This window comes from Paralichthys olivaceus, chromosome 11 (genome assembly GCF_024713975.1).
Source record: "Paralichthys olivaceus isolate ysfri-2021 chromosome 11, ASM2471397v2, whole genome shotgun sequence".
Lineage (NCBI taxonomy): Eukaryota > Metazoa > Chordata > Actinopteri > Pleuronectiformes > Paralichthyidae > Paralichthys > Paralichthys olivaceus.
In genome coordinates this window covers 23,990,728-24,004,849 of record NC_091103.1, presented here as the reverse complement: position 1 = coordinate 24,004,849, position 14,122 = coordinate 23,990,728, and the positions used below count along the sequence as shown (strand labels likewise).

Genomic DNA, 14,122 nt, shown 5'->3' with positions numbered 1-14,122 from the left:
AAAATCATAAAGTTAAGTGTTACTTTTCTACACTGGATTGTGTGGGTGAGTTTTTTCTATGACTACCATTACCTAATGGCGAACATTACCTAACAATTGCTTCAGATGCTCTTTTAAAAAAAATCCACATATTTATACCCAAGAAAGATGTTTTTATTGAAAGATGTTTGGAAAACAGAACGGAGAAAACTTGCCATTGTCAACATTGTTCCAAATGATACAAACTCACACGATTCTTAAAGCAACTTACAGCCAGAGAAAGTAAAAAACAAAAACAAAAAATACACCTTAACATGGACAAATTTTAATCTCTATCATGCTGAGATTTGTAAATCTTCCCAAACAGCCTGTAAAAATCATCTTGCTTCAACCATCACCTCCAGCAAAGTCATATATTTGAATTGAAAAGTTTGTACTGCTCCCCTAATGGCTTATTAAACATTTTATTGTTACCCTGACTTGCTCTGTCTTTAAAGTCACGCCAAAATATTCATTCCAACGCACAATCTGAACCAAAAAGACTCCTGTCAGACATTGCACACATTAGATATACATTCGAAGCACCATTAACTTGTTTATGAGAATAGTTTTTATTTTGGTCAGTTAGGCCTATACACCTTTTACAGTATATTTGAAATTATTGACATTTTAAGTGTATCCCCTGCACTGAAACGCAGCATCTCAACCTCCTGGGTTTGGAGTCTCACTCTGCCTTTACGAGATCGACATTTTCATCCATCCACGCTCAGTCCCTTCCTCTCCTCCTGTTGCCAGCTGGGAAAAAAGCGTGGAAACATAAATACACGTCAGTCAGCCAGCTCATGTGGAACATGAAATATGTTTTCAAGTTGAACATCTAGGCTCTGATCTCATCACTCCCCCCACAAGGAAGCAACAAAGCCCAGCGCAGCAGGGAGCGGTGAGTGATAATTATAACTTCCTCCCCTCTACGGGGAGCATATAGACCCAGAGCCAAGAGGTGGACGTCGGCGTAGCATTCAGGTGAGCGATGTGGTGGCAAGCATGGTAGCAAGAGAGTCAGCGGCCCACACATGGCTTTGACATTGTGGAAAACGTAGAGAGTTAAACGAGGACACTGACACCAGTCCCTTCTGTTTGATTAAGCTACAGCAGCACAGTGTAAACAGACAAAAATGCAGCATCTTAATGAAAAAATTATAACCTTTGTGTATCTGATCATTGGGGATCACTGATTTTTGGCCATTTTCTGCCCTGCATGTGAAGAACTATTCCACTACATCAAACCCCACATGAAAGCTGGATGCTTAGTTTTTTTAATGTGGATTAAACTAACAAAATAGTAGTTGTGTCTGTTTGCTTGTTTGTTCGCAAGTATACGCAAAATCGACTTGGGGCATGGATCCAATGAAGAACACAGTGAATTCTGGTGTGGATCTGAATCAGGGGGTGGATCCAGGATTCTTTTTTCCACTCTGTAACATTGTGAGGCATTTTTTTGAGGAATAATGTAGAGGACTGCCTTAGTGGAGTCATTTTCTCTATGGAGTACCACTGTAGTTATAAAGGTGGCTCAAGTTACAAAGTCCAAATACAAAAGAATTTTGGCTGATAAATAAATGTGTCAATTATAGATATGATGTCAAATAGAATTAAGCATGTGTAGGCTACCGAATGAAGCTTATAATCATATTATAAAAGTTAGCCTGATAAAACCTTAACTTCAAGGGCCAATAGTTTCCAGTGTGCTCTCACTCTCTCTCTCTCTCTCAAACATCAGGTCATTTCTATGTGATTAAAACTTTCTCCAACTCACTGTAGAAGTCACTGAATAAATGTGGGGCTGACAGTAGCCTCAGCAGCAGCAGTGTGGACACACATATAAACACAAATGCCTGCGAGCTGGAACAGTTCACCGAGCGATAGCCTTCATGCAGAGTTGAGGCATGAGAGACGCTCCTAATGCAGCAGGTCCGTCAACTCTTTCCTGCTTGTTAACAACACTTATGGCAATGCACCGATGGCCTACGCCGCCCATAGGGCTGCAGGGAGGAGAGTACAGGCCTGTGCCATGTAAGTGTAGCAACAGGCTCGGTTGACTGCCTGAGCAATCTCACATGCCTCACTGCATTTACTAAAAATGCAGGATTCTTTTTTTTTTCTCCTCCTTTTACCTACGTATAACTCTCCTGGTGCTGGTTCTTCTCGAACCACTTTCTATAAAGTCAAACAAACAATATGAATCACAGATTGTTTACGAATGATTCCCTCAGACGTCCACACTGATGATGAAACTCACCTTGGATGACTTTGGAAAGCGTTTCAGGGTCGAATTCTGAAAAGTCACCGCCTGAGGGGAAAATGAAAGAAAAGATTAAAGTGGAACTGAATCATTTTCTACATTGTAAATGGTAAAAGTGGATGGACTGTATTTCTCTTTCACTTTTTTAATCTTTTCCCGGGGTGGGGGGTGGGGTGGGGGTGGTTTAGGTTCAGTATCTTCGGAATGCAGGTCGGAGGAGCCAGAGATCAAACCAATAACCCTCTGATTAATGGACAACCCGTTGTACCAACTGAGCCACGACCGCCCCTAAGCCCATTGTGCTGTTCATTGTACTCTATGAGACGTTGCCTTTGCCGTACTGACAAGTATGTGTTCAAACAGCTGTGGGTTTGCAGCTTAATAATTATTTTAAATCAACATCAAACCACCCATTATTTCCAATTATATTGTTTCTTCATTCCCAGGGTCATAGGAAAACATAGAATTTAGAATAATATTAAAGATAATATATTATTTTATATTTTGTGGTGGGAAATATTTTCCAACCACATATACCACTGGACATTTCTCTGTTCAAGTCTCAGTTTGTTTCACTGACCTTCTAGACTGATTTTGGTGGTTCCACTGCTGACTGAGAACTCAGAGCCTGGAAACGACAGCATCCATTAGTGTTTACACTGATTGATTCTTTTTAAAAAGACTCACTGATTCAGGTGAGACATATTTACCTGGGACAACCCTGGTGACTTTGGTGATGGTCGGGTTACTCTCGATTACCCGTGTCACCTTGGTGACTGAGGGCGCCCCTTCGATAACCCTGGTGACCTTGGTGATGGAGGGCTTGGCTTCGATGACCCTGGTGACTTTGGTGACGGAGGGCTTACTTTCAATGACCCGCGTCACTTTGGTCACCTCAGGAGCTTTAAAAGAACAAAAGACACGTTTCACTACACTGAGATTACAGGTAGCACAGCATTGCCCCTCGATACAGAGAATCCTCCATTTGTTTGCAGGCAACAAAACTAATGGACCTTTCACTGGATCAGAAAGGTTGCTATGACAGAAAATGTGATTCATAATCAAAGAAATTCTGTTAATCTATAAATATAATTTTTGCACGACTGTTTTATTTGTATAAATGTATCTTTTGAAAATGTTCCATTCCATTAGTTGAGAAGAAACTTTCTTCTCTCTGATTAACGCTACTTAAGATGTTGATCCCCTTATCTGTGCATGTGGGCATGAAATTATTAGGATTGACAAAAATGCAGATGCATCTGTATTTGTTGTAATTTACCAGCCTCCTCCAGATTTGATAGCACTTTTAACCATGCAACTGTTTCATTAACCGCATCAAATCTGTGCAGCTGTGCTGATTAGGAATCACACGATGATGATACACTCATCATTACTGTACCTTCCTGGATGACGCGAGTGACGATCCTCTCTAATGACAACAGGAGATACAAAGCCATTAATGACATTAAATAATGTGATAAAAGAACATATCAAATGTGGCAAAAAATAAAGTAGCACACAAAAAACAGAATAAACTCTGTTTTATTGTAACTTACTCATAAATGTGAGAGGAATCTCCTGATATCTGTATCCGGAAATGTACTGTAAAAAAGAAAAAATATATTTTAATTCAATTACAGAAAACAGCAAACTAAACCAACTGTTGATCCATTGCACCATGACTCCCTTGATTAAAAATATGAGATCAACTCCCCACAAAAGCTGCTTTCAGAAATGTCCTCCATAAAAATTGGGTCTGGACATTTTCTTCTGTTTGGATTCCATGCATGAAGTACACAGCTGGAGATCAGGTCAGAACTGAAAAATGTCCGGATCATTCAGGCCAGAGGTTTGGTCTTGGTAGAGCATGCAGGAGGACATGACAGTGTTTGTGTTTACAGTACACTGACACCAGCTTATTGCAAAAAGCTCTTGCTCTTTTTCATCTTGCGATATTTGCATTCTGTCGGTTTTCGCATCTGTGGCAAGTTAGAAAAGTCATCAACACGTTCGTTAAGACATTTTCCTGCTGTACGGGTTCATTTTACTGGGGGGGGGGCAAGCAGAAAAAGTCAGAGGAAAAAGTCACATACATCCCCTCTGGAAAATTTCAGGAAGATATCCTGACTTAAGTGCATGTCTGAAAGCAAGTTGTAGATTCTTTAAAGAAAAAAAACATGTCTTTAATAAGTCTCTCAGCTTTCATAACAACTACTATATATCTTTTTATACAACACCTTGATTTGCATGTACGTGATGAGCCTCTTCAACATCATGAGCAAATCCTGGCTTCCAACTGGGATATCTGTGAAAGAAAGCATAGGGTGTTAACCTCAAACACAGCACAGTGCATCTCCAGACATATTTACAAACGAAAAGGGGGATATTATACCTCCGGGATACAAAACTTGGTTGACGAAGTGAACGACTCCGTTTGTGGCCATGATATCAGATTCAGGGACTTGGACAGAATTCACAAGCATGCTGTTGTTTGCCTGCGGGGCGACAGTTTTAAAACAATTACAGACAAGAACACCACAAAATGAGAAGCTTGAATGAACCTGTATAAATATGAGTTACTCTTCATGGTGAATAATTTAGTTATTAGCTTGCTGAGGTCACTGAGTTTCAGAAGTGAGGAGATATTATCAGATGACAACTCTAAAGAATAATTTGACAGAATAATGAATTTACAGCTTTTGTATTCCTTTAGAAGTGTTGCAGCAATAAATACTCACAAACATCAATCTGAGGTTACTGCCCTGAAGAGACTTAAGGAGGTTCGTCACCCCCGTCTCCAAACCCCCGCCGATGAAGACACCGTTATTGATGTGGTACAGAAGGATAGTTCTGAGAGCATTCATGTCGCCTGAAATTAAAAACAGCAAACTGTGTGATTTTTCAACTGGCAACTTGAAACCCATCAAAAGGATAAAGGGAGTGTAGGAGACTTACCCTTCAACAAGGCCAAATCCCTCTCGCTCAGACTAGCGAAGGCTGCATCGCTCGGGGCAAACAGAGTGAAGTCTCCCTCCTGTTTCAGCAGGTCAGTCAAGCCGGCAGTTTCCATGAGAGACAAAAAGATCCTGCAGAAAGGAGAAGAAAACAGTAACTCAGCTGTTGCAAGAACCACCTAGGGCTGACATCCTGCAACAACAGCACTTTCTTATTCCCCTGCATGTATGCCATGTGGATTCAATGAAAAGATGTAGAAAAAACATGGTCTGAGTGTGAGGCTGCAATTCAATACCACACTGGATTTTTGACTCAACGTCGCTTTGTACGTACTTGAACCCTCCTTTTTCTGTCAGAATCTCAAACATGGTTTTTTCTGCCGGTTTCAACAGAGTCCTCATGAGATGAAGGGCCCCGTTGCTTCCTTCTTTACTTCCCCTGATCAGACAGGAATTCTCAATGCACACAGCCTGCAGAAATAATCCATGAGTTAAAGGCAACAGGGATTAATGTTATGTCTAAGATTTGAAGATTGATTGTCAAATGACAACGATAATGCATGTAGTGTGTGTGTGTGTTGGCACCCAGCCACACCGTGCGATAGATGAAGACTCGCAGGAGTTTTCCGCCGATGGTCTCCAGCCGCTGGCCATTGTACAGCTCTCCCAGAACAATCTTCTTCTTCAGGATGTGACTCTCCAGAATAATCTTGAGCAACCTCTGGTCCATGAACATCACTTCATCTATAGAGGAAAGGCACAGGCTTATATTTCCCCTTGTACCACCAACATTTTACAGTTTTTATATCAAACTCCTCAGCAAGATAAATTTGACTTATGTTCTTATTCCAGTTATTTTGGCCACCATATCCCAGGAGCAGCAACCATATTACCACCTGTTAGAAAACATCTGCTATCAGAGGCTTGATTTACAGCACATTTCTGTAGATGGACCGTGTACAATAACCTGTTACCAGACATAAAGGATTATATGGTTTCAATGCATGCTTGTTAAATCCAGCTGTTGCCTCCTCGTGCATTCCTCACACCCAGAGAGCCAAACAGTTAGAGAGACAAAAGTATTCTGCCTTGATTAAATGCACATTCTTGTTAAGACACAAAACAACACCTCCACTCCCTTTGAGTGAAGTCCAGGAATGTTCTCTTGGGCGTTGGCATTGGTGTTACATGCCATAAAGGCTCTTTCAGTAAATCCATAACTTCCCTGCAGTTCCACATATTAGATATCTATTCCCATATGAGTCTGCATGACTGGCTTCTGGCTCCGGCTTCTGGTTCACTCACCAGTGAAGGCAGCGTTGAGAGGAGCCAGCAGCGTGTACTCAGCCTCAGGTCTCATCGCGGCTGAAAGGCCCAGCTCCGACATCATATCCAAGAAGGTCGACTGGGTACTTCCCACCAAGTCCATCACCTGCTTAGCTAAAAGTTCACAGGAGATTTGCTCTGTTAAAATATGACTTTCAGGAAAACATCTAGGCTACTTTTGTATACGGTAAACCAGGTGAAGGGCCATTTCACACCTGAAAGTCCGAACCATGGTTCATGTCTTTGTAGCACTTAATCCGGTTTTTATTTGACATTGTAATTTAGAGAGCAGACTTGAGAAATTTGTGTGACATATGTACTTCTTTGCTATCACGGGCCTGTGTCTAGTTCACTTATTAGTTCACTTTGCTAATTTTGTTCAAACATTATATCATCGAGAAGAAGACTGCAAGACATCCTGCAAGCCACTTCCCCTTCTTTTTCTTCTTCTATTGTTTAATTGCTGTCACAACTTCCTGCAATTGGTCCAAAAGTATGTTTTTCAACGACAAAAAATGTTGCTCCATTGTTCTATACAGTGGTCTGAGGAACATTTTACACCTCTTATAAAGTCTGAAGGTCCAGATTAAACAAGGAAAATGTGAAAGCCCTTTAAATTTGAAGAGAGAGGAGATGGAAACCTGAGTCTGGCATGAGCACTTTGTCGATGAGGTGGATGACACCATTGGTGGTGACGATGTCCTTCTTGCGCACCAACTTGACACCGTTGATAGTCAGACTTTCACCGTCACAGCCAATCTCAATGTTGTTGCCCTCCAGAGTCTCATAGGAGCTGCCGGCCATGATAGCCTCAGAGCACTGCACGGAGTCCAGCATGTGGAATTTCAGAAGAGCTGAAAGAATGAGGCAGAGTTTTAAATAAATGTGTGGTTCAGGTAAACAGTAGATAGATGTTTGGCTCAATGTAGCTCATTTGCACTGCATGGGCTGTTTTATGATCTTTCCCATGTTACGCTATGCAGCTGAGGCTGTAACATCCTGAGAACCTGAACATCCTTTGGGTCCCTTGGGTCCTTGACTGAGAAGACTCGTGATTTCTTCACAGCTCTGTTAACCTTTGTGTGAAACGTTCTGATCTTGTATCACACGGCAAGCTGGGGGCTAATAAAAAAGGTTGTTTCATGGCCAATTTGACCAGCTTGCCCAATGAAGCAGCTGCTTCCCGCAAAAATAATCAAAAGTTAAAAATGCTGAGATTCTGTAGTTTCTTGTTGGTTTCTCCTTCACTTTTATGTATTCTTTTTTATGTTTTAACTTCTTCTCATTGATGAATATAATGATACAGTTCTTGCAAATGTGGCCAATGTAAATTGATAATGACTTACTCTCAAAACATACAGTTATCCCTCAAGTGTTAAATAATGTGTTGCATTGTTTGACTTTCCATCCACAGAGCATGACGCATTACTTAAAACTATTATTTGTATTTTTATTCAACACAGCTTTGTTATGCACAGTTTGCCAAAAGTGTGTGAGCTCCGGATCCATTGCGGTTTCATGTTTTTATATTGGAAGACGTTGAAAAAAAAATTTAATAGGGACTGAGTCTGGCAAACATGCCGCCAGCAAACGATTGCAGTCCCTCTCCTACATTCTGTTTCATCATTAAATATAAATATAGTCCCTGTTTACTATGGTTAATATAAACCTCTGTTGCTGCTGCAGTGTTGTAAATGGCCCTGAGTCAGGGTTACCTTGGATGGCCTGCTTGTCGCTCTGAAGTCTCTCCAACACATCGGTGCCGAGGCTCTCAAAGGCCTCGTTGGTGGGGGCAAAGAGAGTGTAATGTCCTGGCTGGCCCAGCTTCTCCAGCATCCCAGCGCTGTGAGCCACATCCTAGACGGTGATATCATCAGGGTTATGTTCAGTGAAACATTTGCAGGATGTAGACATCATAATCCCGTGAAAAAATTAATTTTAAAGCCCCTAAATCAACATTTGCAAACTTCTGCATGTGTTCTTCAGATGCTCCTGTAAATGTTAGTTACCAGCAGCAAGGAGGTTATCATCCTCGTCTGTTTGTTGGTTTATTTGTTAGCTGGATTATGCAAAAATCACTTAACCGCTTTCCACAAAATGGAAGGATTGGGAAGAACTGATTACGTTTGTGTGCAGATTCAGATTGAAGGATGAACCATTTATTTGTTAAATTTTTAGGGGATAATGCAAAAAGTTAAATTTCCTGCTGTCTCTAACTATGTTTTTTGGTGTTTATATTTTCTCCCACCATGTGTACTCACGCTCAGTGTTGCCAGGTCCTCATCAACCTCAATGACGTCCTGAATGGTGCTTCCAACAGCGCTGATCACGCGGTCGACGACGTGCACAACTCCGTTGGTGGCAACCTGGTTGGCTTGGATAAGCCTGGCGCAGTTCACTGTCACCACCTGCTCATAAGGCACAATTGTTATCATGTCAAACCACTGAAACGTGATGTGAGTAGAACTATGAAGGCACTGAATAATAATCACACTCACCCCATTGGAGTAATGGTTAATAAAGAGACCAAGATCATTGTACATGGAGTTGACTGTCATTCCATTCCTTAAATCTTTGGTAAAGAGGCGTTTGTTGACCATGTGGTAATGCAGCGCGTTGTACAGCTCAATGTTGACATTGCTGACCAGTGCACTCCTCACTGACTGTTAGGTGAGGAAAAATAAGATGTTAATACATCACAGGAAGAGAGGTGTAGCTTTTAACTTGTTTTCTTACCTCATCCAATTTCTCCCAGGCCTCGTTGCTTGGGGCAAATATGGTAAAAGATCCAGATCCCTCGATCTCAGGCCTCAACTTTGAAATATCAGCGTAATTCTGGGTTGAGCTGGCTTTCACCAGACCCAAGGTGCCATACACATGGTCAATAGGAGCCACTGAGAAGGACATTAACGATAAGTTTTAGTAGATGTCAGCCTGTCTTTTTAGACATAGAGATAAGAAACATGTGTGCGGGGCATTGAAAGACAGATCCTGCATGTGCTGACAATATGCCCCAGCATCCTCTAGTAGTTTATTTGGTCTGATTTCAAAAATAGCACACAGCTGCTCTACAGTTGGTTGGCATGTCCTCGTCTAACCTTCATACATCGACTGCACTTAACACACCGTACCTGCAGGGCAACCAAGCATGCCTTCCATCTTCATGTACCCAGGACAACACTCATAAAGCACAGTCCTGCAGGAAAAACACACAGAACACAAATGATGGGTACCACCTCAAAGAAGATAGGAGAAATGTGTATTTTCTATGGCTGCCCTGTTCTTAGCTGAATCATTCTTTGGTCTATTCAGCATTTCCAGATGTTGCTCATTATCTGTTTCATTACCCAAACAGTCCATGTGATCCTGCAGCTTCAGCCAAAACCTAATGGAAAGGGTGCCGTGAGGATTACGCTGCCATTACAGTAGTGGGTCTGTGTTGCCCAGACCTCCTCTTTGAAGCTAAACAATTAGTTTGGACTTGACTTGACATTTGGTTAACCTCAGGAACATTTACAATCTGGTCTTGAAAAAATGCAGGATAATTAGAGTTGAGTTTTAGGAAATTTTGGTTGACACAAGAAGAATTTAAAGGTTGTGACAGCATGCATTAAAGAAACGGAGCAAATCTGCTTTTTTTAAACACGCTTTTTTAAACAATGTAGATATGAATGAGAAAATATTCACTTGCTGCTTGAAATACAAGAGAGGAGCAACGTCTCTGCTCCACTTAAACAGCACTGGACCTCATAGTCTGCAGTAAAACAATAAAATTCAGTGTGCAGCTGCCAGATATAAACATGCCTATACCCCTACCGTCAGCGGGTTTGAACATGTTGGAACCATCGTATTGTTTCCAGCTCCTGCCATTTGGAGATATCATTTTCACTTCAAATAACTAAAAGGTATGTAACAATAAAAAAGACCCACAAGGCATAAAGAACCATATATGTCCATATTAAGGATAAATAATACCACATGTGTCCTGAGTTGGCTGCATGGGAAGTTCATTACTGTAGACTGCCTCTGCTTTTCTGGTTATAAAACAGCGAAACGGCTTTTTCACCAGTTTTTCCACTCTGTGTGAATAAAGTAATCATGTCAATAGTACGAAAGTTATCGAGTCCTCGTGGTTAACAACTTGTTCACTTTATAATATAACGCTGTGCGTGTGTATGGGTTCACTGGTTCTGCAATTAGTCAGCTACAAACTGTGTGGGATTTTCTAATTTTAGCAGTTTATCTTTATCAAGATTTAGCTGCATAAATGTGCCATAAATTAGATATGAACAATAGGGATTTTGTCAGGACACTTAAGGACAAAAGATCTGATGTAAGTCGTTGCTTCACGTGCAGTAGTTGCACTTAACAAAAACAAGGTGTCGCTACAGATTCCCTAAAGTCCTTAAGTCCTGTAAGGTGATATTCTTTTTCCTGTGGTGTGCTCAACGAAAAGTCTCTTTTAGGAGATCTGTCGTAGTTTGTGCATGGATAGAATTGTTGTTTCAAACTTCATTGTGATGCACGAATGTACTAATGGGAGAAATATAGAGGGTTGTTTGTTGCATTTATGCTCTGCTGATGTCCCAGACAGGGTTACATCAGGGCTCCTGGTTCATGGCTAATTGAAACTCTTTCACCGCTGCGTTTGAATGCAAACTGAATGGAGCTGGAGCGACTGGGATGAGATCACACGAGCCCCAATGGGGCAGTGTCAGCAGAAAAGCCGCGCTGCATTGCTTTCCCACACAAAGTGACTTGTGGCTGGGCCCTGAGGCTGGAAACTTTTGACTTGTCAGCATCTCGACGAAAGAACTGTTCCGCTGAGAATCGAGATAGGTATGTCAAACATAATATATGGCCTCTGTGGTTTCACTCCAATTCAACCAATTGCTAATGGGCAGTTTGGTTGTACGAAATTTACTTGGAGACAGGGCTGCTATAGAAACAGAAATAATATTCTTGTTTTTTGGATTAAACCTCAGCAGCAGAAATACCTATAGATTAAACTCTCTGCTCCTGATGGAGACTTTGCTCATGTAGAAATGAGCAGAAGTTGTCTATGCAGGAAGCTTATAATAAACCCTAGTAACGTTTTATTGTTCGGTAACCTCTCGGTGGCCTCGAACATAAAACAAAAAAGTCTGCACTGCACAGAGGTTGGTGTTTGAACGCTCAACAAAACACAGGACTTACTCACAGGCGGCTGTTGTTCATTTCCTGTGTGAAACCGACCATCAGTACGATATTTTTATGACCATGCCGCCACCTTAACAGTGTGTTTGTTATAGTAACCGCAATGACAAAGAGCCACTGACCTTAAGGAAGTTCTTATTTTAAGTACTTATTTCCCTAATTTCCCTTAAACTCAAGTAGTTTCTGTGTTTAAATCTAGGAACTCTGTCACACCTTAACCTCCCTGTCCTTTGTTTGTGAGCAAGATTATACAAAAATACCAGAACAGATTTCTATAAACCTTGGTGGAAGGATGAGATTTATGTTAGGACAATTTTGGTGTCGATCCAAGGTTGTTTTTTGTCACTTTCTTTAACACTGCAATAGGGTTTTTTAAACTTTTTCATCAATTTCCAACAAAATAATTTATGGATCTTGACACATATAGGGAAGTGGTATTTGATCAGAAATTTGTTGCAGCTTGATTGAATTTAAGGGGGGTGTTGGGAGATGTCAAACATGTATAGAGAGGTGCGACAAGCAAAATTTAAGTCCAATTTAAATAACATAAAAATACATTTTGACTGAAAAATTATCAGGAAATTAAGAAATGGTTTAGTTTTTTGTGCTGGAAACAAAACACAGGGTGGAAGGATTCAGGGAGTTTTATTAACAAATATAAATATTTCTGGCTCCAGTGTAGCTCCGCTTTGATGGAATATTACGTAACCCACAGTTTTTAAGGAGATCTTGCATCAGCAAAATGTCGCTAACCATAAATCAGTGTCTGAATTTCAACTTCTTGGCCCGGTCATGTTTTGATTGATTCCATGGTCCCTTGTCAGACGTCCATTGAATCAGATAAAATGCTTTGGGCTGTTTAGGGAGCAGTCTGCTTTCATCATGGATAACCTCAGCCTGTTTAGAGTGCTCGGCATGATTCTGACATGATGCAAGCATAGAGGACAAACTCAGTGTGTGTGTGAGAGAGACCGTAAAACAGGGATGGCTCAGATCCATGTTAAAAAACCGAAAAGTGCTGAGAGCGCTGGAACAACAACAGAAAAAAAGAGGGGTTGTCTCGAATGATTGAGGTGAACGCTTTTCCATTCATGAACACAGTGCAGCCACATCACATGTTGGAATCAGTGGTTCACCACAGTGGCATCCAACGACACCCCGGGCTTATGAAACCTATGAAAACCCTGACTTACAGTTTATTGGAGGCAATGGGATCGCCTTCAACACAAAGAGATTAGGACTGCATCTTTAAATGTGTTTTTCATTTAATGCAATAGTTAAATTCAAAGTACAATAACAGATGTCTGCCTCTATGGAAACACTGAAGTTTCCATTAAATCCTTAAAGGAAAAGTTAAAGAAGAGGAGGCAGACACTGAAGAGAAATTACACTTTCAAATACATTTTGAGTAAGTGGATTTGTATGTAACAGGTTGGAAACACGAAGCAACACTTACGCTTTCTTTCCACAGATGGCCCCTTGGTACCAATTACGACAAGTGCTGAAGTACTTCTTCTTGGTCCCCATGACCTGCTGGAGAGCGCAGACATTGGGTCTGGAGAGAGTTGAAGGTGAAAAGGGGACGAAGCATGAATCAGCAGGTAAAACACTTAAATTCGGATTTGTTAGAAAGTTATTTGCATGTAGAACATTGTGAGTCAACAGACTGTGAATCATTACTCAGCAACTGTCCCCTGCTGCTTGTCAAATGTGAATAATGACATCTCTGCCTGCTGGTTATGAGATTAGTTTGTCAGATGCGAAGAAGGATTTAAATAGATCTCTGCAGCTTTACCTCTTTTCTGACTGAAGTATAAAACTTATTTTTTTTAAGAAACACTTGATGTGAAACTAATGTGACTAAATAATATAGCATGTGCAGAAATAATATGAAATACTGATACTCAAAGTTCAATACTACTCCTTGCAACAAAAAATAACACACAAGAAAATAATCATGAGAAAATATTAATGAGCTTACCCCTCTTTTCTTGCCCTGATGCGACTGTGGGCGACTATTTTGTCATAAGCTGAGGAGTCAGCCCGGTCCAACGTCGACAGCACAAAGAGTGCAAAGGCAGCCACGAACAGGAGCTTCATCTTGGATTTCTCAGCTAACTCCCCCAGACCCAGAGTAACGGCTGCAGCTTCAGAGTGGGAGTTTTTATAGCAGGAGTCTCTCCCTCCACTCAAGGAGGATGGCAGGATTGAATGCATGTATGGACCACCCAGGACCTCCCAAAACTACATTTCTTTACTATACGTCTATACGGAAAGGATTTACCACTTGTGTGCAATGAATTTTGAGTCTGTAAATGTTTTATATATATTTGATTATTTATTCGGAGACACTTTTAAAAAGTGG

At 41.0% G+C, this 14,122-nt stretch overlaps 1 protein-coding gene across 3 annotated transcripts; it reads right to left on the bottom strand.

Moving 5' to 3' along the window:
- Nucleotides 1-131: 131 nt before the first annotated feature.
- On the bottom strand, nucleotides 132-13,916 carry postnb (periostin, osteoblast specific factor b). 3 transcript variants are annotated; one of them, XM_069534523.1, is made up of 22 exons: nucleotides 13,739-13,916; nucleotides 13,214-13,312; nucleotides 9,693-9,757; nucleotides 9,298-9,455; nucleotides 9,060-9,224; nucleotides 8,823-8,969; nucleotides 8,277-8,418; nucleotides 7,203-7,415; nucleotides 6,541-6,675; nucleotides 5,831-5,979; nucleotides 5,570-5,706; nucleotides 5,237-5,367; nucleotides 5,020-5,150; nucleotides 4,674-4,776; nucleotides 4,519-4,586; nucleotides 3,838-3,883; nucleotides 3,681-3,710; nucleotides 2,992-3,183; nucleotides 2,862-2,909; nucleotides 2,279-2,329; nucleotides 2,154-2,196; nucleotides 572-774 (listed from the first exon to the last, which is right to left on the bottom strand). In XM_069534523.1, exons 1-22 carry the CDS (start codon nucleotides 13,855-13,857, stop codon nucleotides 732-734), a joined length of 2,415 nt encoding a protein of 804 aa, XP_069390624.1. In that variant the 5' UTR covers nucleotides 13,858-13,916; the 3' UTR covers nucleotides 572-731. The 3 variants fall into 3 exon arrangements, with proteins under 3 accessions (XP_019943498.2, XP_069390624.1, XP_019943496.2); XM_020087937.2 differs by having other exon boundaries at nucleotides 2,158-2,196; XM_020087939.2 differs by lacking the exon at nucleotides 2,154-2,196 and having other exon boundaries at nucleotides 132-774.
- Nucleotides 13,917-14,122: the final 206 nt, after the last annotated feature.